This window comes from Hippocampus zosterae, chromosome 6, assembly GCF_025434085.1.
Source record: "Hippocampus zosterae strain Florida chromosome 6, ASM2543408v3, whole genome shotgun sequence".
Lineage (NCBI taxonomy): Eukaryota > Metazoa > Chordata > Actinopteri > Syngnathiformes > Syngnathidae > Hippocampus > Hippocampus zosterae.
This window is the reverse complement of record NC_067456.1, coordinates 21,338,336-21,361,286: the sequence shown is the minus strand read 5'-3', so window position 1 is coordinate 21,361,286 and position 22,951 is coordinate 21,338,336. Positions and strand designations below refer to the sequence as shown.

General features: G+C 41.2%; 2 protein-coding genes across 6 annotated transcripts in view; one reads left to right on the top strand and one right to left on the bottom strand.

Annotated features, from left to right (window-relative positions):
* Window positions 1-22,951, top strand: part of zmat4a (zinc finger, matrin-type 4a) — an 80,027-nt gene that overhangs the window by 290 nt on the left and 56,786 nt on the right. The window contains exon 2 of the mRNA XM_052068358.1: window positions 11,906-12,007. Coding sequence (XP_051924318.1) covers window positions 11,906-12,007 — 102 coding nt within the window. The remainder of the gene's footprint in view (window positions 1-11,905; window positions 12,008-22,951) is intronic.
* The window catches only part of LOC127602295 (uncharacterized), a 70,973-nt gene that overhangs the window by 11,168 nt on the left and 36,854 nt on the right, over window positions 1-22,951 (bottom strand). The gene's annotated exons all lie outside the window — the stretch shown is intronic.

Below are 22,951 nucleotides of genomic sequence, written 5' to 3'. Positions count from 1 at the left end.
GCATGCTTATTTTCTTACACGGCGAGGTTCTTGTGCGTGTTGATGAGATTTTATTGAGATTGTGTCGTGGCTGCATGCGCGCTGCCGTAAGTAGTGGCACATGTGGCACGAAAGTAAGAAGAGCGTGCAGGTGGAGGTTGACCTCATAGCACAGAATGAAGAGAACTGCGACCCACCACTTCTCTTAGCGTCTTTAATTTTTCCCCGAACATGCTATTTTTTTGTGGTCTTTTCAGAGTTCTGTCATATTTTATGATTTTTAAAGTCCCCATTACTTTAAAATGCAAATAATTGAACCCCCCAGTAGAACCGTATTAACATCTTCTTGCAGGTGGAAGACAACATCATTGTCTCAAGGTGACATTTAAAAGGTCGATGAGTGGAGGCAGCTCCAGAGACTAGGATGCACATCGCTCACCTTAGTGGGAGAGTTCTGTGCATGGTTGCAGATGATCATATAGAGCAACCCAATTTAACATACAGTTTGGCCAAATTATTATTGAAGGTATTTTATATTTAGATTTTTCAGAGGCAAAAATACTGAGAAAAGACACTTAATTATGATTATTTGTTTTTTCTTCTTATTTTTTTCTCATGTACAGTGTATATTGCTTGTGATGTAAGGGTCTTCCACTGCCGACTAGACTTGCCTTGTGTACAAAGTGCCTTGAGGTAACTTTAGTTGTGAGTAAATCCGTACAAACTTAAAAAAAAAAAAAAAAAAACGTGATCAGCTGCAGGATGTGGTCACTGTACCAGCAAAGGATGCTTCCTCATCACAAACTTATTTTATAGACCACAAGAGGGTCCCATGTTGGTTCACTTGAATTTTGTTTACTGGACTGCATATACATTGAAAAAAAGAGCTTTGAATGTACTGAGTTTAATTTCGTCAAGGGACTGCACAAAATAAAATCATCTGGATCCAGATACATTGCATGTAATTTCTGATGATTCTATTATTTTGAGCCGCTTGACAAAATAAAATTGAGTAAATTCAACGCAACATATTTTTCGGTGTAAGTTACTCAAATAAATGTTCAATAAAGGTAAAACAAGTCATTTAATTCATATTAAACCGTTTTTTTATTTTCTAAAGTTGTAAATAATGCCTCTCACCACGTTACCGGGTAATTCTGTTTATAAATAGCACACCACATCACTATTCATTTTGTTAAACGTAATCTGTATCCGTCGTTGATTTTTCTACCTTCCACCAGTATTTCCATCTGTCATTATTCTTTCATTGATCAACTTAGATGGATCACAGGATTTTTGTTTTTTAAATGAAAAGCATAAATGAGAAAGAGCTGCGATGATCTGAGCTGTTAGCATGAATCACCTTGTTTTGATAGCAGCTAAACAAAGTCTGATGGATAACAAAAGAGTGTGTTTTGTAAAAGGATGTTTCTCTGTAATTTTATCAAAAGACAGCATCTCACCACAGCTAGTCTGGCAATACACCCAGTGTCAAATGTAATTTGGTGATTTGATGAAATTTTCACCACTGGAAATATAATGGAAGTAAGATTTGGGTAGTTGGCACACAGTGAGGGATACATTGATTGACGGCAAGCTATTGTTATTACCTTGTTGAAAACTGTGTGGTTAAATAACTGCATGTGACCAAATACGAAAGCTGCACCAAATGCAAAGAAAGAAGACAGCAAACCTGTCAAAAATTACTCTACTTTTTTCTTTTTAACAAAAGATGAGTGTAGAAACGTGGATTCATCTTCCGAGCCGCTTGATCCTCACTAGGGTCGCGGGGGGTGCTGGAGCCTATCCCAGCTGTCTTTGGGCAGTAGGCGGGGGACACCCTGAATCGGTTGCCAGCCAATCGCAGGGCACACAGAAACGAACAACCATTCGCACTCACACTCACACCTAGGGACAATTTAGAGTGTTCAATCAGCCTGCCACGCATGTTTTTGGAATGTGGGAGGAAACTGGAGCACCCGGAGAAAACACACGCAGGCCCGGGGAGAACATGCAAACTCCACACAGGGAGGCCGGAATCGAACCCGGTACCTCTGCACTGTGAAGCCGACGTGCTAACCACTGGGCTACCGGGCCGCCACATTGATTTGTTTAAATTTATTTATCCAGGAACAGCAATTGAACAGATTCTCATCTGTAATGCCACTGTACCAGCACACAGCAAAGTACAACAAAGGGAAATACAAATACATAGGCAACAGTACAGTGTGGTATACTTACATAATACATGTCATTACATCATAACACATGGCCAATAAAAGGTTCAACAGACACTCGAAACAGTTTTTGTCAATTTTATGTCATCAAATGGTTGCACAAAATAAAATCATCTGGAGGAAAGAATGTATCTTTATCCAGATGATTTTATTTTGTGCAACTACTTAACAAAATATTATTCAACACCCCATTTTTTCAGTGCAGGCTAAAAGCGGTGTAAAATAAATCAGTGAAATCACAGATCAGACTGCCATACTGAATGAAGGCATATTTTTTGTAATGTAATGTTGGAGTCTCGACAGACTTGCAAGTGACAAGTTCATGCATAGGTACATTTGTTCTCTCTTGCATCCACTACAACATGACGGGGGATAGAGCAGCAGCATGTCCGCCTCTGCTGTAGATAATGTTGTCATTCACATAAAAGTGAGAGTGTCTTAATACACTGGGGAAAAAAATGACATGTTACATTTACTCAATTTTATTTCTTGAAGTGGATGCACAAAATAAGTAATCTGAATCCAGATACATTTTTAAAGTAGATGTATAGTGTATGTATAGTGTCTGATTTTATTTCCTGCAAACATTTGACAAAATTAAATTGGGTAAATTCAAGACGATTTTTTCAGTGTAGTCATTCAAAGGTCCGTGAATCACTGTAATTTGAAATAAGTTTTTAAAAAAAGAGAGTATCAAGACAAAAATTGGAAATGGGCTCTCTGCTAAAGTCGTTACATAACTGCAAACACCTCTGACTACCATGTCTATTGCAACAATGGAGTGCTGTGTTTTCCCTGACTAAGGAGATTTCGACTTTTTCCTACACTGATCAACATTAACCTCATTAGGTGTCATAATTTTAGTGTTGCACACTCACGTTTACTGAAATTGCTTCCACTGTCTTAAGGTCAAAATGATTATTGTACCGGTACTTAAATGTAGCCAGCCTGTCCACTTTATGTTTTCACTCATCAAATTTGTTGACAGTGCATGGGTTACATGAGATGGGAACAAGAAATAGCATGAACAAAATTGTACTGTACACAAGGAATGAAAAAGTCAGTTTTTCACAATATTCCTTCTTATGCGCTCAAGTACAGTGGACCCCTGCCATCAGACTCTTGAAGAAATGACATCACAATATATGCCTCTAAACAGAAGCCAACCACTATGTGCAATATTTTTCTTTTCGTAGTCCTGCTCACATGACCATTTATGCCACGGGTCCTCAACCTTTTCAAAGTGGTTTGTATGTTTTGAAAATTGTACTTAGTTACATTGCCCAGACTATCCTTTATTTGGTTAGCTATTTCACTTTCATTATTTAAAATGACTTTTTTTTGTTGTTTTTTTATTATTCAAGGGATTCAAGAAATTTTGTCATAGTGACACAGATTTCCACACGATATGGCACAAAATAAAGAGTCCCAGACTTGTGAAAATAAAAATAGAACAAAATAAGCAAATAAAATACGATCAAAAGACAAAGGCCTCGGGAGATGTTTTATTCATCATTTGAACATGTGCAAAGAGTCAAATGCAGCAAGGCGTATATGAATCAGAAACGAAAACGCAAGAATTGCACAAGATAGTTACGATGTCCTTGTAGTTGAAAAAAGAATAACATGTTCAATGTGCGGTGACTAACAGGCATAAGGAGGGGGAAGGGAGTTGGGTGCTGACACAGAGCACTGTTCAACTTGAGCAGTTTATCGGCTTGCAGAAAGCAGCTGTTCCTCAGGCTGGTGGTCCTGCTCCAGAGGCTCTGGAGCTTCCTGCCTGAGGGGAGAAGATGGAAGAGGGAGTGTGTGGGGTTGGGGTTTGTCCTGAACTGAGTTGGGCAATTTACTTCCAATAAGTAATAGGTTACCAATTACTTACATTTACTGGAAAGTAAAATGTTTCTTTAAAATATTAACGTCTGTTACTTATACAGTAAGTTACTCTTTAGTTCTCAGTTAATTGTAATTCCTCGTATAGGGGCATATTCTCCCGTTCGGGCTCAAGGCAATTAATTCCGCACCTTACTGAGGATGCCTGCAAATCCCGGATTCTAGAGTTTGCCTGAGACATGTGAACTCCATTGAGATCCCTTTGGAATATACTGTATATCAAACTTGAAATATGACTGGCGTATAGATCCGGACCTTATATAGCCAACTGATTGTCCCCAGTGTCGTGCCTGCTCATCTATGTATTTGCATTCTGTATTTAACAAATACAATGAAAGTAATTTAATCACAGTACATTGTTTGTGCTTCATTCAAGCGACTTGTCGAATCAAAATAAAAACAGCATAGGAGTAAAATGCGCAGCTACTTTTCTTGAAAGAAATATCGTATTTTCTGCACTATTAGGCGCTTTGGATTATAAGGCTCACCTTCAATGAATGGCCGATTTGAAAACTTTTTTCAAATATAGGGCACTAGAATAGAAGCTACAATAGTGGCTGTGGTTGCACTGTGCATCCACTCAATGAAGCTATGCTAAAGGGAATGCAATACAATATATCCATCTATCCATTTTCTGAACTGCTTTATCCTCACAAGGGCGCGCTGGAATTCTATACCAGCCGTCTTCGGGCAGTAGGCGGGGGACACCCTGAACCGGTTGCCAGCCAATCGCAGGGCGCACATTGACAAACAACCATTCGCGCTTCCTGCACACCTGGGGACAATTTAGAGTGTTCAATCAGCCTGCCATAGATGTTTTTGGAATGTGGGAGGAAACCAGAGTACCAATAGAAAACCTCGCAGGCAGGGGGAGAACATGCAAACTCCACACAGGAAGGCCGTAGCTGGAATTGACCTCTGCACTGTGAGTTTGATGCAATAACCACTCGATCACCAGGCTTCCCAATACAATACAGATTTATTTATATCGAGGAAAGCCATGCAGAACTGGTCACAAACACGGACATTCATCCATCCATCCATTTTCTGCCGCTTATCTGGGGTCGGGTCGCAGGGGAAGCGGTTTTAGCAGGGAAACCCAGACTTCACTCTCCCCAGCCATTTCTTCCAGCTCTTCCCGGCAAATCCCAAAGCGTTCCCGGGGCCTCCTGCCAGTGGGACATGCCCGGAAAACCTCACCAGGAAGGCGTCCAGGAGGCATCCTCATCTGGGTCCTCTCGATATGGAGGGAAAGCAGCTCGACTCTGACCCCGTCCCTGAGGGCCGAGCTTCTCACCTTATCTCTAAGGGAGAGGCCGGACACCCTGCGGAGAAAACTCATTATGGCCGCTTGTATCCGGGATCTGGTTCTTTCTGCCACGACCCATGGCTCGTGACCATAGATGAGGGTTAGAACATTGATTGACCGGTATATTGAGAGCTTCGCCCTTTGGCTCAGCTCCTTCTTTATCACGACAGACTGTTACAAAATCGTCAACAAACACGGACATGAAACATATAAGTACAAATGGCATTACAAAACAATAAATGGACAAAAGTTACAAAGACAATTGATTCAACAAAAAGTCATATAAACCTCCTGGACTCACATCCATAAGGTGCTAAATATCCTTAGAAGTCTTACTTGTCTCCCTCCATCATTTAGTCATTAGTTAACTATGCTTGTGGTATTATCTTTGTTTAGTAATGGCTCACAAAGAGCTCACAAAGTAGTTGTCTGTTTGTGTATGTGTTGGCGAATGCACATATCAATTAGTGTTGGGAAGAACCATTTTAGTTACAAGTTGTTTCTGCGAGTAATCACCACAAGATGGCACAGGGACACGAACAGGGAAACAACTCAATGGGGAATATAAAGAAACTGGAACACCATGTATAAGGCTTTGGATTATAGGGTGCACTGTCAGTTTTTGAGAAAATTGAATGCTTTTAGGTGCATCTTATAGTGTGAAAAATATGGCAAATATATCCATCGCAAAACATGAAGTCTATAGACAATGAATATACTTTGTACCAGCCGTGTGTCTTTTCCCCATTTTTCATTACCTTGTGATCATGCTCTGTCCAATTCAGGGGAACTTAACGAACCACTAAAATTTGATTTGAGGGTTTTTGTCCTGATTAAGTAGTTTGTCTACTATGTCATACCTTTTTTCCCCCAACTTTTTAATTAGAAGCTGTTTAATGCGACAAGGGAGCAACAGAGTAGATTTTTGGCGCGGAAACGGACACATTATTTATATTTTTCTACATTGTATGATTATAGCACAAGTGCTAACTCTGTAATGCTTTCCAGCATGCCGCCTCAGACAGATTTAAACAACGCGCCATTGGCTCAACAAGCTATGTTGTGATTAAACTGTAACCAATCATAGATTGCTGGCTGACCATGGGCAACTAATTGCAGACCACGGAAGGAAGTTAAAAAAAAATATCTTGCGAAACTGATATATTGTAACTGCGGGTGATAATGAAGGTTCTTTGTTAAAATGTGCAATTTGTATCAGGGTCAGTCATCTTATTTCACAACAAACCCCCCTGTGAAACCAGTAAACCGAACTGTGAGCGAAAGACACACCTCGTAACAAAAGTCTGGTCAAACCCGATTTGTCTAGTTGAATGAATCACAAGTGATCGTTCATTGCCTTAACATCTGCTGGCCACTTGCTACCATGACCTTGGCACCCTTCCTCAGCCCCCAGCAACTTTGTGTTGTGTTGCCTGCCTTGACTCATTTGCCTCTCGCTGATGAGGGTTCCAGGCGCATGCATGCCATTGTTGACGAGGTGTGACATTCAAACTGGCTTTCCGCTAATTTGATTGTCAACGTTGAGGAATGCTGCCCTGTTGTGTCCGCTGTGCTCCACCAAAGTGTAAGGCCAGCTTCTGTAATGAGCTTTGATAACTGTTCTGCGTGGACAGTAGATGACTTTAACGATGTTGACAACATCACAACTCTGATGAGACATTGATGATTAAATTCTCGAAAGATCTCCCTGTTGGGTTACAGTTGTCTTGAATTCCAAAATCTAATTACGGTGGGTATAAATGTATATTTTGATAGAAACCCTTTGGTCGCTATGCATCTGGCATTCAAATCGACAGATGTCTTGTAACATATTTGTTGAAATTGCACAAAAAGGTACATTTCCACTGTCCAATGTGTAATTTCGAGCTGAAATCAATACAGGTAAGCCCTGTGCAGAAATGTGCAATTGTTGGAACACTATTGCTGCGGTAGCATGTGGAAAACAACATTTGAGTATGAGTGGTTACAGTATCCCAGGTTGTTGTTTTTGCTTGTGCTGCTGTTTTTTTTTTCTTCATCTGCTTCTCAACAACATTTAGGATGATCAATCATTTATTTCTACCATCTGTGCAGCTTTTGGCAAAGAAACCAACAGAAGCTACGCAGCTCTTTGGTATACTATAGGAATTGAACATGCTCACGTATTGTGAGCTATATTCATTTTTCAGGAGTTTTTAATTAATACCAATCTTCACTACATACATGCCTGGCAGAATGCCTGTGATGTCGCCTCATGTTCATTATCTGGATTTGTGGGGTGGGGTTGTTTTGGTGGGGGATATGATGACTGAACTCTTCCAGCCTACTAACAAGCTGTATTTAATTCCAATTTTTAAAAGCGTTTCTAGGCGGCCCGGTTGTCCAGTGGTTAGCACGTCGGCTTCACAGTGCAGAGGTACCGGGTTCGATTCCAGCTCCGGCCTCCCTGTATGAAATGTCATTCACTCTTTTGGCTAGACATAAAAACCATACAACACTATTTGTATTTATTATTTTTCTCAACATAAGATAACATTTTTACTGGTAAGTCCCACAATGGGTAAATTTGCAATGCAACGGTAGGCCATGTTAAAACCGACACGTGAGGAATTTCGCATGAAGCATATCTTATTTGCATGTTTAGTCATCAGGCTATAACATGGGATGTAAACTGTGCTGTGAAAAATGTTGCCCGTTACAGTCGCAAGACACAAGCGCCCCGGGACTGTCCAGCAACTACAGTCAAATGGCGCTGACATTCCTCCCAGTCAAAAAAAAGTGCTGGTATACCCATGCTGCCGAGAAGGCGCAACCACCAAGCACAGAATCTCCTCCTTGATCAATGTCGTGGCCAAAAAATGCTGAAAAGGTCCACATCAGGTCCACACGACGTAACAACAAACACAAAGTGACAAAACAAACACACACAAAAAAAAAGCAAGGCTCATGAGAGCACTTGCTGATGGCTGGCTACTCGGGCGCCATCTTGACTTCCATTACATTGACATTGGATATAAACACATCACGGGGTAGGACTAGATGTGTTTTTTACTTTTTCCTACTCCCTTGAACAAAATAACTGTTGAATGAAGACTGATTTCTTTCTTTTTACTATTTTATTTACCTTATTACTGTATATGTTTTATGTTCAATAAAAAAATGCCCAACCATGACCAAATATGGTCATTCAAAAATAAACAAAGAAAAACTTTCTCTCTCTTCTTATTGAAGACAAGCCTGAATACTTTGGAGGGTATTTTAGTTTGCTACTTTCAAACGAGATGTGAGGACATTTGTACTAAAATGTAAATAACTTTGTATGTTATGTAGAAACAGAATTTTGTCAATTTTGTTGAAGATTCAGTGGGTTGTTGATCCTCCGCGGCTGTTTGATATATAATGTGTCTTTCCAAGTCATTTCCTCTGTCACAAACTTAAATGCTGGAGCTGATGAAATATTAACAGCCTTGAAATTATGAAACAAGATTATTGTTTACTTGCTCCATTACAGCTTGGTTGGTTTGTTGCTCCCAGAGACACCCAAAGCCGTCCTGGGGATGGTATAAGTTTTTTTTTCTTGAATTGAAAGTGAGAGTGAAAGTGAATAAATATCTTTTTCACCTGCAATGGTACCGTGCAGTGTAGAGTTGTTCGCCTTGGCCGAAAATCCCAATTATGCATTAGATCCATGCTTTATGTGTTAATCCGAATAATAACTCCACTTGTATGATGGTCGTAGAACTCTTTATTTTTGCAACCGTCCACCTTCACCCATTATTATTGAAAAAACTAGAAAGATATGGCATTAGAGGTGTAGCTTATAAATGGATAAAAAGTTATTTAGAAAACAGATATCAGCACGTGCAACTCAACAATAAAAAAACGAATCAACTGAAAATCACTCACGGAGTTCCTCAGGGGTCAGTGCTTGGTCCAAAACTATTCATCTTATACAGTGTATATAAATGATATCTGCAAGGTCTCAAAACTATTTAAATGTGTCCTATTTGCTGATGATACAACTTTCTACTGTTCTGGACTAAATCTGAAACAGCTCCTGACAACCGTAGAAAACGAATTAAACAAATTAAAAAACTGGTTCGAAAGAAATAAATTGTCACTTAACCTGAAAAAATCGAAGTCAATTGTTTTTGGCACAAGACCAATCAAACACCAAGCTAAAATTATGGTAAACTCAATTGAAATAGAAAGAGCGTATGAAACCAAGTTTCTCGGATTAGTAATAGACTCAATAAGATATCCTTTATTCGTCCCACACTGGGGAAATTTACTCAAAACTATGTTGGAAACCACATATCGATAACGTAAAAAGAAAAATAGCCAAGACCGTAGGGATCCTCTACAAAACCAAGGAAGTGCTAAATAAGAGATCTTTGTACACATTATACACTTCATTATTATTACCATATATGACCTACTCTGTGGAAATATGGGGACATGCCTGCAAAACAAACACACTCCCTATTCTCAAACTACAAAAAAAAGAAAGGTATTGAAATATCCATTATGAATACAAGAGAAAATTGACACAAGAGTGCCAGGGTGAGGATGTATATAATCCCGATACAAACCAAAAGTTGTGAAAATATCACGGTTAAGGGTAAAGTATGAGCCTTAATGGAGACTTCTTCTTACTTTTTCTTTTCTGATTGATATAAAAATGATTTAGTAGATATAAACACATAACGGGGTAGGACTAGATAAGTTTTTTTACTTCATCCTACTCCCTTGAACATAATAACTGTGTTGAATGAAGACTGATTTCTTTCTTTTTACTTTTTTATCTACCTCATTTTCTGTCAAATTATTACTGTATATGTTTTATGTTCAATTAAAAAAAAAAAACACAGAAGGAACACCTTCCACATTACCCAAAACCCGTGCTATATACCCCCTTCCTCAAGGCAACACTGCCCCCTAGCATTCTAATATTGTAAATGTTATCACTAAAAATAAAACAACATTATGAACTGAGAAATTGTTGAAAATGCCCCATGAGTGCAAACACCCTTAGTGTATATCAGTGGCCCTCAACTAGAAATGCTATCGGTCCACTTTTTTTTTTTAAGAAGACCAAGGTCCCATGCACGTTCGTCATGGGGAGCAGGGCTATATGCCCATTTAGTATGGTCAAGAAAAGCTTATACAAATCAATACTCCTCACAACCAACCAATACTGGGGTGCATGAAAATAACAATTATTCACTTTGCCAGTACACAGCAAATAATGAGAGGTATTGTGTTGAGGCACGGGAACTCTTTTATTTTGTTAAGTTGTGCCTGCTTAATAATAGAAATAGCCCTTTAAGGGAAATAAGTCACTTTTACTTTAACTTTGTGAAACAGTAGTTGTCTTTTTTTCCCTTAATTTAACAAAATACTAATTTTACCAAAATAAATACTAAACATGAAAACAAAAATATCCTTTTCATTTGTACAATTCCCCTTTTCAGATCCCCTCTGAATCACTGAAAAAAAATATATATAGGAGTTAAGAACCATTTTAAATACTGACACAAGGGAGCACAGGAATGCGCAGTGTTGTTATTCCACTAAAGGTGAATGTAATGTCTGAGGCATGCAAATATTATTTGAGGACGCCATTGTGATGTTCATTTACCATGTTGCTGGGAGACGGGAGCAAAACTGCACACAATCGAAACCTCCCGCGATTCATCTTGTCGAATTGTCTGTGTGCGGCTCTCCTGGGCTGAAGCTGTGAGCACAGTGTGGCGTCGCGCAAGCGTCCGTTTCCGGACACAATCATCCATTTTGAATGCGTGTGTATTGGGCGCTCATGTATGGACACACCTTAAGTTCAGAGGAGCCAATCAGCGCGTCGTATATGCTGTCCCTTATGTATGGGCACATCTTAAGTTCAGAGCAGTCAATCAGCGCATCGTATATGCTGACGCTTATGTATAGGCACACCTTAAGTTCAGAGGAACCAATCAGCACATCGTTATCGCCGACATGCCCTGCTCAGCCAGAGTCTCCAGTTAGTCAAACATTATAGACACACAGTCACACTGTTGGGGTCCTCTGCAATACATCTATTAGTGCACGCAAATAATACAACGGATAATTTTAACAAGCGATTGCGGTAATGCGCAGATTATAGTCCAAAAATATAAAATGTATAACGTAAAAATCACTTCATAATTTGTTATTTTATACAATTTGCCGAGGGTCCAGACAGAGGAGGTCCGGACAGAGGAGGTCGGCGGTCCGGTCGTGGATCGCGGTCCGCCAGTTGAGGAAGCCTGGATATACACTGTATATTATCAAATGTGGGTTTCATTTCACATTTATTTGATCTATTAGCAAAGTTACACAATAAAATGTAACTAAACTTATGTCCACTACAATTCAAGCCATACGATTGCTTTCTTGCTATTCTTTTGAAATACGTTTGCTTGCCACAAGGTATTATTGCTGCAAGCTAACATTTAGTCTCTTTCAACAGATGAAGTCTACAGACGTGGACCAAGGGCTATTCACAGAGAGCTACTGCCGAGTGTGCAGTGCCCAGCTGATCTCCGAGTCCCAGAGAGTTGCTCATTATGAGGTGAGGAAGACTCCAATAAGGCACGCTAACAGTATGCAACGTTTGTGACACAATTAACTTGAATATTATGCATCGATTCACTTATTAATACAGTATACTGTATCCAAACCTCTGGTTACGACTGCAAGCATTGTACCCCACCTTGCTCAGTCTCCATCTGAGTGTAGTCAGATGGACTGTTTTTCTTTACTGAGAGTTATCCGCTGTGCTTTGTTTGCTTTATGGTACTTATCTACTTCTTAAGGTTATCTCCATTTCCAGGAGCTGCATAGATTGATCCATCACCTCTGATTCTCATTGAGATTCCAGAACATGAGTACAAAGTTTTCGGTGGTTTCATTCCTCCTGTCTTTCTTGTCAGGTTTCTTTTCCGCTATTGCCTTTTACTCAGCTGTCAGCTTGAGTTAGAAGGGTGGGTGGAAACTGGAAAGGCTGTGGGATCGTGGACTCTCCGAGGACTTCAAATGGCTTACGTGACACACAGATGTTGTTATCTCATTACAGGATGTACAGGGGGAACCCCCCCATTCCCCCCATTTTTTTTTAACAATCATTACTATAACTATTCACATTACTATTGATATAAATTGGTGACCCGATGGGTAAGCTGTGGAATCTGAACATTGAGAAGGAAAAACAAAAGTATTATTTTGTTTCAGCTGTGAGCTTCACACTGTCCTTTGTTTGTTGCATTTTCTGTTAATTTGCTTCTGTTATTGTTTTTTTAATTTAGTTTTATTTTTTTAACTTTGTTTCCTGCAGCGATGTGCGCTCATTGCTATTTTAAGTACAGTAGTCTAAAATGTCCTTTGGTAACAGGAGAACTGTTTTGTTCTTCAAGACTTTGCAGGAGACAGGAAGTGGCTGTGGCAAAATGTTCACTAAAATATTGATTTTGTTATTGTGTGATGAATGCTGAGCAAAGGACCTGGCCTTTTGCCTCCGGGAATAGAGGGATTTTTGGAATCTGTTATAACACTGTTAAGTTATAATGCATTTTGACATGTTTGGGTCATGGTGGGGGATGAGCAAAAGTGGGGGTGGGGGGAATGTGGGAGGGGTTGTGTAATTATTCATTATTTATTTGCATACATTTGTGTTTTTGGTGGCAACAAAAACATCAAATTTTCCGTTTATTTAAATCATCTAGAAAACAAGATGTAAAACTCAACTCAACTCTGAATTTCAGAAGCAACATCAGTTTTTCAACATTCTCTTTCAAAATAAAGCTTGTTCGACGCACTCCACGTTTTTGAAAGCCGTTTTTTCATCCCGGCCGTGCAACAACGGACCAGCTCTAAACCCTCAGCATGGTCCTTGAGTGTGCGTGGAAGTTTGCCCAGCTAGTCGACAAGTATTTTGTGGCCACAGCTCATCTTGAAGACATTCAACCGTGTCGCTTGATGAGTTTTGTAGGGGGTGCTTTGGGATTACGGGGCATTGGAACCCCTTGATGTGAGCTGTTCGGACCCTGTACCACCAATGTCAAAGTCTGGTTCACCATACCGTTAGTAAGTCTGGTTCGTTTTCAATTAGGTTTGAACTCCACCCAGGCTGTCACAAATCTGTTTATAGGTCAGAAATTCGAAGCACAGCTGTGACATTGAGGGGGTCCGGTTTGGTGGCCTCAGCATTGCATCAGTGTGTATGTTAGGGATGTGAATCTCAGCACTGAGGACGATTCGATACACATCTCGATGCACTACCAGCGATGCGATACTTAAACGATACATGGAATTTTCTGGCGACACGATGCGATGCGTTTCACCGTCTTCACGATGTGATACGACACGATACACATTTAGTTCAAATCAATGCGATCCAATACGATACAGTGCAATTTGTTGTGATGTTGTGCAATTAAACATGATGCAAATACGCAAAGAAAAAAAGTTCAGTATGGTATTGCAAAAAGTAGACCAATTTATTCCTTATAAACAGTAGAACGTGTAAAACAACTTATGTAAGCCCTTTCACAATTGGGTTTTGTGCAAAGAAAATGTAACCAATTTGGCACCTGAGACTCACAGCTGTTGCTGTAGTGTAAACACAGATTATTCACGGAGTGTCTTATATGAAATATCCATCTCCATAGGACAGAAAAAAAAATACAATTGAAACAATGTGGCAGTCACAGCCTCAAAGCTGCTGTGTGTATTGTAGCGTACACAGACCACTCTCACTGAGTGTCAAAATGAAATGTCCAAAAGATTCATCCATATACCTCAGAAATAAGACCACCTATGTTACTGCTCAAGGTGGTCTTATTTTCGGGGTGGTCTGATTTCTGAAGTGGCATGCAGTAATGATAATGCAGAAGTAATGTGGCTCACATGCAACAATATACTGTAGAGTCATGTACACACAATGAGTAATGAATGATGGAATGTACATGCAACTTTATTGTACACAAAAGAAATTTAAGCATTTGAATAGTCTATGTACAGTATGTATAAGGCAAGAGGGAAAAAAAACTACAGCTACAAACTATGGTTCTTAGAGGAAGTAACTATCCAAAGTAGATTGTCGTTTCTTGCTATTGTGTTTGAAAGCAGCCTCTTGCAATCCAGACTCTACAGACATAATGTTGCAAAGGATGGTGTCTAGACTCTTGCCAATAACTAACGGCTTCTCAATCTCTCCTTTGGCACTTACAATACAATACAATACAATACATGCTGATTTATATAGCGCTTTCTCAACAGCGGCAGCTGTAACAAAGCGCTTCACAATACAGTTAACATAAAGTAAAATAATCAACACAACACATAACATAAAACACGGACAGTCGTGCAGTTCTAACCACTTTTCCATCACACGCTTTGTCGTTTGAAGCGGTTTGAGATGAAAGAGGAGAGAATCAAAGTGTCCTTTAACCAGTGGATCAGAGACGTCATGCTCAAAATGTGCACACGTCGGCTACAAGCTAAGTTTCAGAGTCAACAAGAAGCTGTAGCATCCATTGACGAAAAAAGAGATTGGTTCGCTTCTCCTGTCCCATGGAAATCCACTTCAATTCCAAGCGGCGACTCACGGTTCCAAATACTTACACACACGGTTAAACGCTCTTTAGCTTTTTTTCCACCAGCACAATCACTACCCTTGATAACAAGTGATTTATCAGGTAGAGCTCGATAGAAAAGGCCTGTTTCATCCATATTATAGATGTCACAGGGATCATACCCTCTTGTGAGTTGAGGTAGCCGCTGTTTCCAATAGTGATGGGAATTCCGGCTCCTTTTGGAGAGCCGGCTCTTTTGGATCGGCTCCCTAAAAAGAACCGGCTCTTTCGGCTCCCAAATGGCTCCCAATGGCTCCTCAGTTTTTTTGTTGCTTAAATTAATTTACTAACAAAAATAACGTAATATTATGTGTAAAATGAATTACTAATGCAAAAAATAGAGAGTATATCAAATATTTATTTATACTCAACATGGAGTACAACATGGAGTGCTACAAAAATAAAAACAAAGTACAAAGACCCACCTCAAAACAAGGTCAACAAAAAGTTCCAATCTCTGAATATTTATATTTATAAGCTTTTAACTGTTTACAGTAAAACAACAAGTAAGCATTGAATACAACACATTATACCTTAAAATTTGTAAAACAAAAAGAAAAAAGCAGCATCCAGGTAAAAGTTTTAATATGTCTTTAGTGAAGATTGGCATTAAGAAAAACCAAGTGCCTCAGCTTTGAGGGGTTGATCCTGTTTCTCCTTTCTGTTAACATTTGCCCTGTTTTGGAAAAGATTCTTTCTGAGGGCACAGATGTTGCGACAACACACAGCCTCCGTGTCATCACATGTGTAAGACGTGGGTACAGTGAATCCTTGGCCTCCCACCAGCTCAAAGGCTCTGCACTTCTCTGGAAAAGGGGCTCCTCAAGATAGGATCTCACTTCCAGAATTGCATCTGATGAAGGATTCCGTCTTGTAGTGCTTCCAGTTACTCGTTCTTCAAAGAACCTCCAAACAGCAGATGCTTGTGGCTCTTCTTGTTGTTGCTCTGCTCCCTCTTCGCCTCCTGGCAGTGCAGTTGTCTGGCTGGCTCTTGCTGCTGCTGCAGTTATTCTTTGAAGAGCTTCATCAACCGCTCTATTGTCAGTGAAGGCCAGCTTCTTGAATCTTGGGTCAAGAATGGTGGTTTCTGACAGAACAGTGTTCCATTCCATTCTGTGGAATTTTCTGTCCATGGATGCACAGAGAGCATCCACTAACTCTTTCACTTTCCCTGTGGTTACGCTGGTCTGATGCTCAGCTGTCACTTTCTGAAGACCCTTGCACAGGATAGAGCTCTGGGTTGTACTTCTAGGCAGTTGTTGTGACATTGGAGCAGCAGCAACAGTTGCAGACACACTAGCACCTTCATTAACATCTGGTTCCCTTGCTTGTCTTTTCTCTCGCAATTGTACTGATGGGTGGACTTTTCTTATGTGCCTGTGCAGGTTATTTGTGGAGCCTGATTTATGGGATATTTTAACTTTGCAGAGTCTACACGCTGCCTTTGAACTATCAATAACATTGAAATGAGTCCAAATTTCACTGCGTTTTCTATCCATTTCTCACCTTTTCGCTTTCCACCGTGTTCTTTTTTTGCTAACTAGCTCTGTCGTCTCCTCGTCTGTCTCGTTCGCGCGCTGCTGTGTCTCTTCTCCTCTAACCCCTCCCCCCTCTCTAAACTGTAGCGTGTGTGTGCGCGTGTGTGCGTGTGTGCGCGTGTGTGTGTGTGTGAACCCCCCCTCCCCCGTCTACCACAGATCTTGACCAATCACGTGCGGCTTTAACCGAAGGGGGGGGGGGGACAACTGGAGAAACAAAAAAGGCGGCTCTAAGAGCCGGCTCGTTCACGAACGACACATCACTATAACCCTCCCGTTCCGGCTCCCAATGAGGAGCCGGCTCCCAATGAGGTGGGAGCCGGCTCCCATCGTTCACTTCAAAGAGCCGGCTCTGGGAGCCGGATCGTTCGCGAACGACACATCACTAGTTTCCAAGCATGGACTGTCTCAGGATCTACGCTGGCTCGCTCTCCTGATAGCTTAGCGCCTCCAATGTTGTGCCTTCGTTTGAAACGATCCAGCCAACCGTTGGACGCTTTAAAGGCTTCGTCCTTTTCAAGCTCCTTTGCGTATTCTCGTGCCTGTTCCTGGATCATCTGTCCGCTGATAGGGATATTCTGGCTGCGCGCTTTTTGAAACCATCGCCAAGTTAGCTCGTCCACGTCGTCGTAGTCGCTTCGGTAGCACAGGCGCTTTCTCGAAGAGCTAGCGTTCGCTTGGTATGCGTCAAGGAGCTCCCGTTTCTTTTTCAAAATGGTTTTCCAACTCCAAACCGCTCAGCTAATGTTCGCTGGCTCGATCCTGGCTGCTCACTGGCTCGAATAACTTCTATTTTGTGTTGTAGGGTCAAATCAACTCTCTTCTTGCTTGCTGCCATTTTCACTCCTGCTCGTAATTATGAGGCGATAGCTTCCTCTGGACCGGATATCGCGGTCGCAATTCTGAATTCCGGGGTGGTCTCATTTCTAGGGTTTCAATACAATACAATACATAGGCGTTCTATTTGGGACTGTACAAAACCGGTCGTATTTTTAAGGTGGTCGTTTAAATGAGGTGGTCGCATAGCGGGGTTTCACTGTATAGTTTTTCCTTGCGCGGTCACAGTGAGCTGCAAGGGGACCCCCAAAATAAGAGGCGATTTTTTTCTGATCCTGACCTGGTTTGCCAAGAGTTTCTCCTGTGTCCAACGAGGAACTGGACGGGGAGGCGGAGGGAAACTTGTCGGTGATGTGGTGCCATCGTTTTAAGTGGTCTGCATATTTGTGGTGCTGCCGTTGTATGGCTTCGTAGTGCGACATTCTTTGCAAATTACGGAGCTTTTATCAATCTTTGCGTCTTTCTTTTTGAAGCCGTAGTATTTCCAAACATAAGATCTGAATGTTGCGGAAGCATTAAATACAGTAGTTTCCTCGCTGCTGCTTGCGCGAACTTTCATAGTGTTTCGCTAGTTGTGTACTGGACTGTATGTGACGCACAGCTACTGTCCGTATTCAACACAAAACGTAAAACAATGATGGTGCATTCATTGCACCTAGGAAAGGGCAGATAGGTGACGTTTAACATGAATAAAACTGCGCTTGAATCGGATTTTACCGATACCCACCAATGCATCGTGATGAATCTCGATGTCACCTGTCAATCGCGTCGTACCCAGTGAATGAGCCGATGCACTCGCATCGCACACGTGCGCATCGATGTATCGATTAATATCGATTATTTTCCACACCCTTAGTGTATGTGTGTATATATACAGTATATACATTAAAATAAAAAATTAAAAAAATCCTCGTCTCCCCCCTCGGGTGGTGTCCGTCCCTCATTCAGCTCGGGTCCTCGACCAGAGGCCAGGAAGCTTGAGGGTTCTGCGCAGCATCCTTGCTGTTCCCAGCACTGCACATTTCTGGACTGAGATGTCCGATGTTGTTCCTGGGATCTGTTGCAACCACTCATCTAGTTTGGGGGTCACTGCCCCGAGTGCTCCGACCACCACAGGCACGACTGTCACCTTTACCTTCCAGGCTCTCTCCAGCTCTTCTCTGAGCCCTTTGTATTTCTCGAGTTTCTCGTGTTCCTTCTTTCTGATGATTCACTTGGGGTTAGGGTTAGGGTTAGGGTTAGGGACCGCTACATCCACTACAACGGCTTTCCTCTGCCCTTTATCTATGATCACGATATCTGGTTGGTTCGCCATTACCATCTTGTTAGTCTGGATATGGAAGTCCCACAGGATCTTCGCTCTGTCATTCTCCACCATCTTCGGAGGTGTTCCCCATTTTGACTTTGGGGTTTCCAGTCCATACTCCGCACAGATGTTTCGGTAGACTATGGCAGCCACCTGGTTATGGCGTTCCATGTCGGCTTTCCCTGCCAGCATCTTACACCCTGCAGTTATGTGTTGGATCGTCTCAGGTGCCTCTTTGCACAACCTACACCCCTCTTCCTCAACTGGCGGACCGCCGACCTCCTCTGTCCGGACCTCCTCTGTCCGGACCCTCGGCAAATTGTATAAATTATTTATAAATTGATTTTTACATTATACATTTTATATTTGTGGACTATAATCTGCGCATTACCGCGATCGCTTGTTAAAATTATCCGTTGTATTCTTTGCGTGCACTAACAGATGTAATGCAGAGGACCGCGGCAGCGCGACTTTGTGTGTATAATGTTTGACTCACTCGAGACCTTGCCTGAGCAGGGCATGTCGGCGATAACGATGCGCTGATTGGCTCCTCTGAACTTAAGGTGTGTCCATACATAAGCGTAAGCATATATGATGCGCTGATTGGCTACTCTGAACTTAAGGTGTGTCCATACATAAGCGTCAGCACGCATTCAAAATGGATGATTGTGTCAGGAAACAGACGCATGCGTTTAAAAGGGCTTTTTGATGGAAATTGTCCTTTCTTCAAATCAGTCGGTGTGGTAAATTCAACCTGGTGAACTAGGGATCCAGATATCCCCAAGGAAATGTTTTTCCAAACCCATTTAGTCCATTTTGGTGGAAAGAAAGTATACATTTTACTGCAGCCTCCTCTTTAGTATGCATTACCATCTTCTTTTCATCAGAAATTACCAGGAGATCCCGGTGTTTCAAAGAACAAAAGCTTTTAAACGTTTGAGAGATATGGATTCGATACAATATTATAAGCTGTCAAAAAGCAAACTCAGAGGAGTGAAAAGTCCTCGGGCTTAGAAGGAAGACAAGGTAATGCGCTCACAGAAACATAACACATTTATGCAATGTTAATTTCTCAGTCGTTTCTTTGAAGTATTCAACACCTTTAAAACAAAGATCTATAGTAGTGTCATGAACATGAGCTGCAACTGTCATTGCACATTGACAGTCTCTTTGCTTAACATTTTAACATTGTCACTCGTACATAAGTAGAAGACCAGTCATATAAATAGCCTTTTTAAATTGCTTTTATTTTCACTACCTTAACTAGGGTTTGTGTACCAATGATCCTAGGGGCTAAGTCAGACTTTTTGCCAGTGGCAGGGTCACTCATGGAAAACAGTTCCTAGGTGAGGGACCAGACAGCACGGCTCAAAAGACCCCAATGGTGTGTACAAATACTGGATTATTGTTCCGTACCCAGAAGGTGGGTCTCAATTGTGAGCGCCTAGTAACTAAGCCTACAGCCAGGTGGTTGTGTTCGCAGTTAAAAAAAACCCAAAAAACATAATCGCAGACTGCACTTCTCACTCAACTTATCATATAGACAGATAAATAAATGAAACATACATAAAGCTGATTGATCTTCAGTTAGTAACATCACCCGCACAAATGGGATCAGATAATGCCTGCTAATGACCAAAAGTGTTTCTCATGGCATTGTTAAACTGCATGCCTTTTTTTTGTCATTTACGAAGGTCACACTGTCAGACTATGACATAAATATTGGTCTGTGTCTTGACACCAGGCGAGATATCACACCACAAGGCCGCCACCGACCAGACCAATGTGTGTGTGTGTGTGTGTGTGTGTGTGTGTGTGTGTGTGTGTGTGTGTGTGTGTGTGTGTGTGTGTGTGTGTGTGCGCGCGTATGTGTGTGATAGGGCCTTGTACACATCACCCGTGAATAGTATGGCTTTAGATGATGAGGAGTGGGCAAGGAGTTCCAGATCCGGTCAGGGTTGGAGCTCAGGGAGGAGAGACAGAGGCTATAACAGAATGAGAGGTCTTGGACAAATGAGTTCAATTTCTCCTTCTGTCAATAATACAAAAATTGTAGGTTGGTCTGATGGATAAGTCCATTTCAACTGGATCTCAGAGGGAGCCTCTTCAATTAGTTTTCCAACAGTTCCCGTGTATATAAATAGTTCTACAAAGATTCTGATACATTCTACAGGGAGGTATAGTTATGGTATTGGATTTTATCTATGCTCTCCCATGCCTTTATCCGAAAGCAAGAATGATATGAGGTGGAATTTTACACCGCAAGTCTTACACTAATGCTACATTGTTCAAAAGATAATTTTAATATAAAACAGAAATGACATTTGTTTCATTTCTGTTTCAATTAAGGTTTTCAACTCTGTTGAACTTTCAATTCTGTTGCATGTAATGCAAATGTGATATTTAACCAGAAACACGTAAACGGTGGCTATACAATATCCATACGTCATGCCAGCATTGAAGGTAGTTTTAAGTAAGTGGACAATTTTAGGCAGTTAACTTCACATTATTGGCAAGGGTGTGCGCCTTCATGTTAGATTCTATTTTCATTTTATTTGACAGTTTAATTTATGGCCTCGGAAAGGAAATCATCCCATTTACATCTGTACTGTATATAAACCTATCAGAAAATTAGATCTCATTTGGCATGCCATTCAAAGTGCCAGATTTACAAGGCATCTTTATAATGCAATGGCTATGCAGCACTGTTAGCAGAAATACATGAAATAATCTGGAGGCCTTTTGTAGATTTTCTGGTACAGTTGTGGAAAATTGTTTGAAATTGTTTTGATAGCATGTTCGAGAGTGTATCTGCAAAGCAGACTATTCTGCTGACCTCATGTGCTACGCTTAAAGAAATGCAAAGCAAATGCTGTATGCAGGTAAGTTTTATGAACTTTATGAAATCGTAATTGAAAGCATTACATGCTAGCTTCTCCTGGCTGATGATTTTATTGCTTTATTCCGTCAATTGAAAAATACAGTGTCGACCATTTCGCACATATTGTTTCCCTGTTAATTCGTGGATCATGTTTTATACAACAGTGGCCGAATACAATACATACAATACAATACATGCTGATTTATATAGCGCTTTCACAACAGCGGCAGCTGTAACAAAGCGCTTTACAAAACAGTTAACATAAGGTAAAATAATAAACACAACACATAACATAAAACATGGACAGTCGTCCAGTCCTAACCACTTTTCCGTCACACGCTTTGTTGTTTGAAGCGGTTTGAGATGAAAGAGGAGAGAATCAAAGTCAACACCAAATACCTCAATCATATCACAGCGCCTTTTTTTGAACTCACTTCACAGCAAGCAGCCAATTGGTAGACAGAACGAGATATTGAACCTCAGAAATACTCTATTTGCTTTCGTCGACAAACTCTCATATCTTCCAAATCTCCTCTCAATGGATAAATGCAATGAATTTGGTCCCATCCTCAAACTCGCTGGTGGACACAAGCTGAAGAAGGAGTCCAATCAGGCCTTTATGGCCTGTGACACTCTAGAAGCAGCTGACAGGTACCAACTGGCCAAGCAGACAGCAGCTTCAGCAGCCCAACTTGGGAATGACCTCCAAGTGGTGTTGGGCGTGCCTTTGGGCTACAAATGGTTCCCAGGCAACAGCCAACAACTGGGTCTGCGGGTACCCGGGTCGCTGCGGCTTTAGGAACCGCTTTGGGACCCAGTTGGAGGTTGCTCAACAGCAACAGCAGCTTCAGCAGTTGCCGAGGCATAAACTTGGTCATGGGAAGAGTTCAGTGAGGCCATGGAAGCCAACTTCCGAATGGCTTCAAGGAAATTCCGGTCCACCATGAACAGTGTGTACACTGGGGATGGGGTGCTGCGGACCTCGACTCGGGACATTTATGGACAGAATTTCCAGGCTCGGCTGAGGCGTTGACTGGGTCCGGTTTGGTGGGCTCAGTTTTGCATCTCTGGATCTCTGGTTTTTGCAGATGATGTGGTACTTTTGGCTCCTTCCATCAGGGATCTCCAACTCTCACTGGAGCAGTTCACTTTCCACAAATTGCGTTGCACAATAGTTGTAATCCCGTTGTGTCATTTTAAATTCAGATTTGGATGGCCACAATGTTGATCAGGCCAAAACAATTAATAGTTTTCACCTTCACGGTGTGAAAACAGTATCAGTCTGAAAGAGTCAGAAAATAAAACCGTTTTTTTTTCTTTC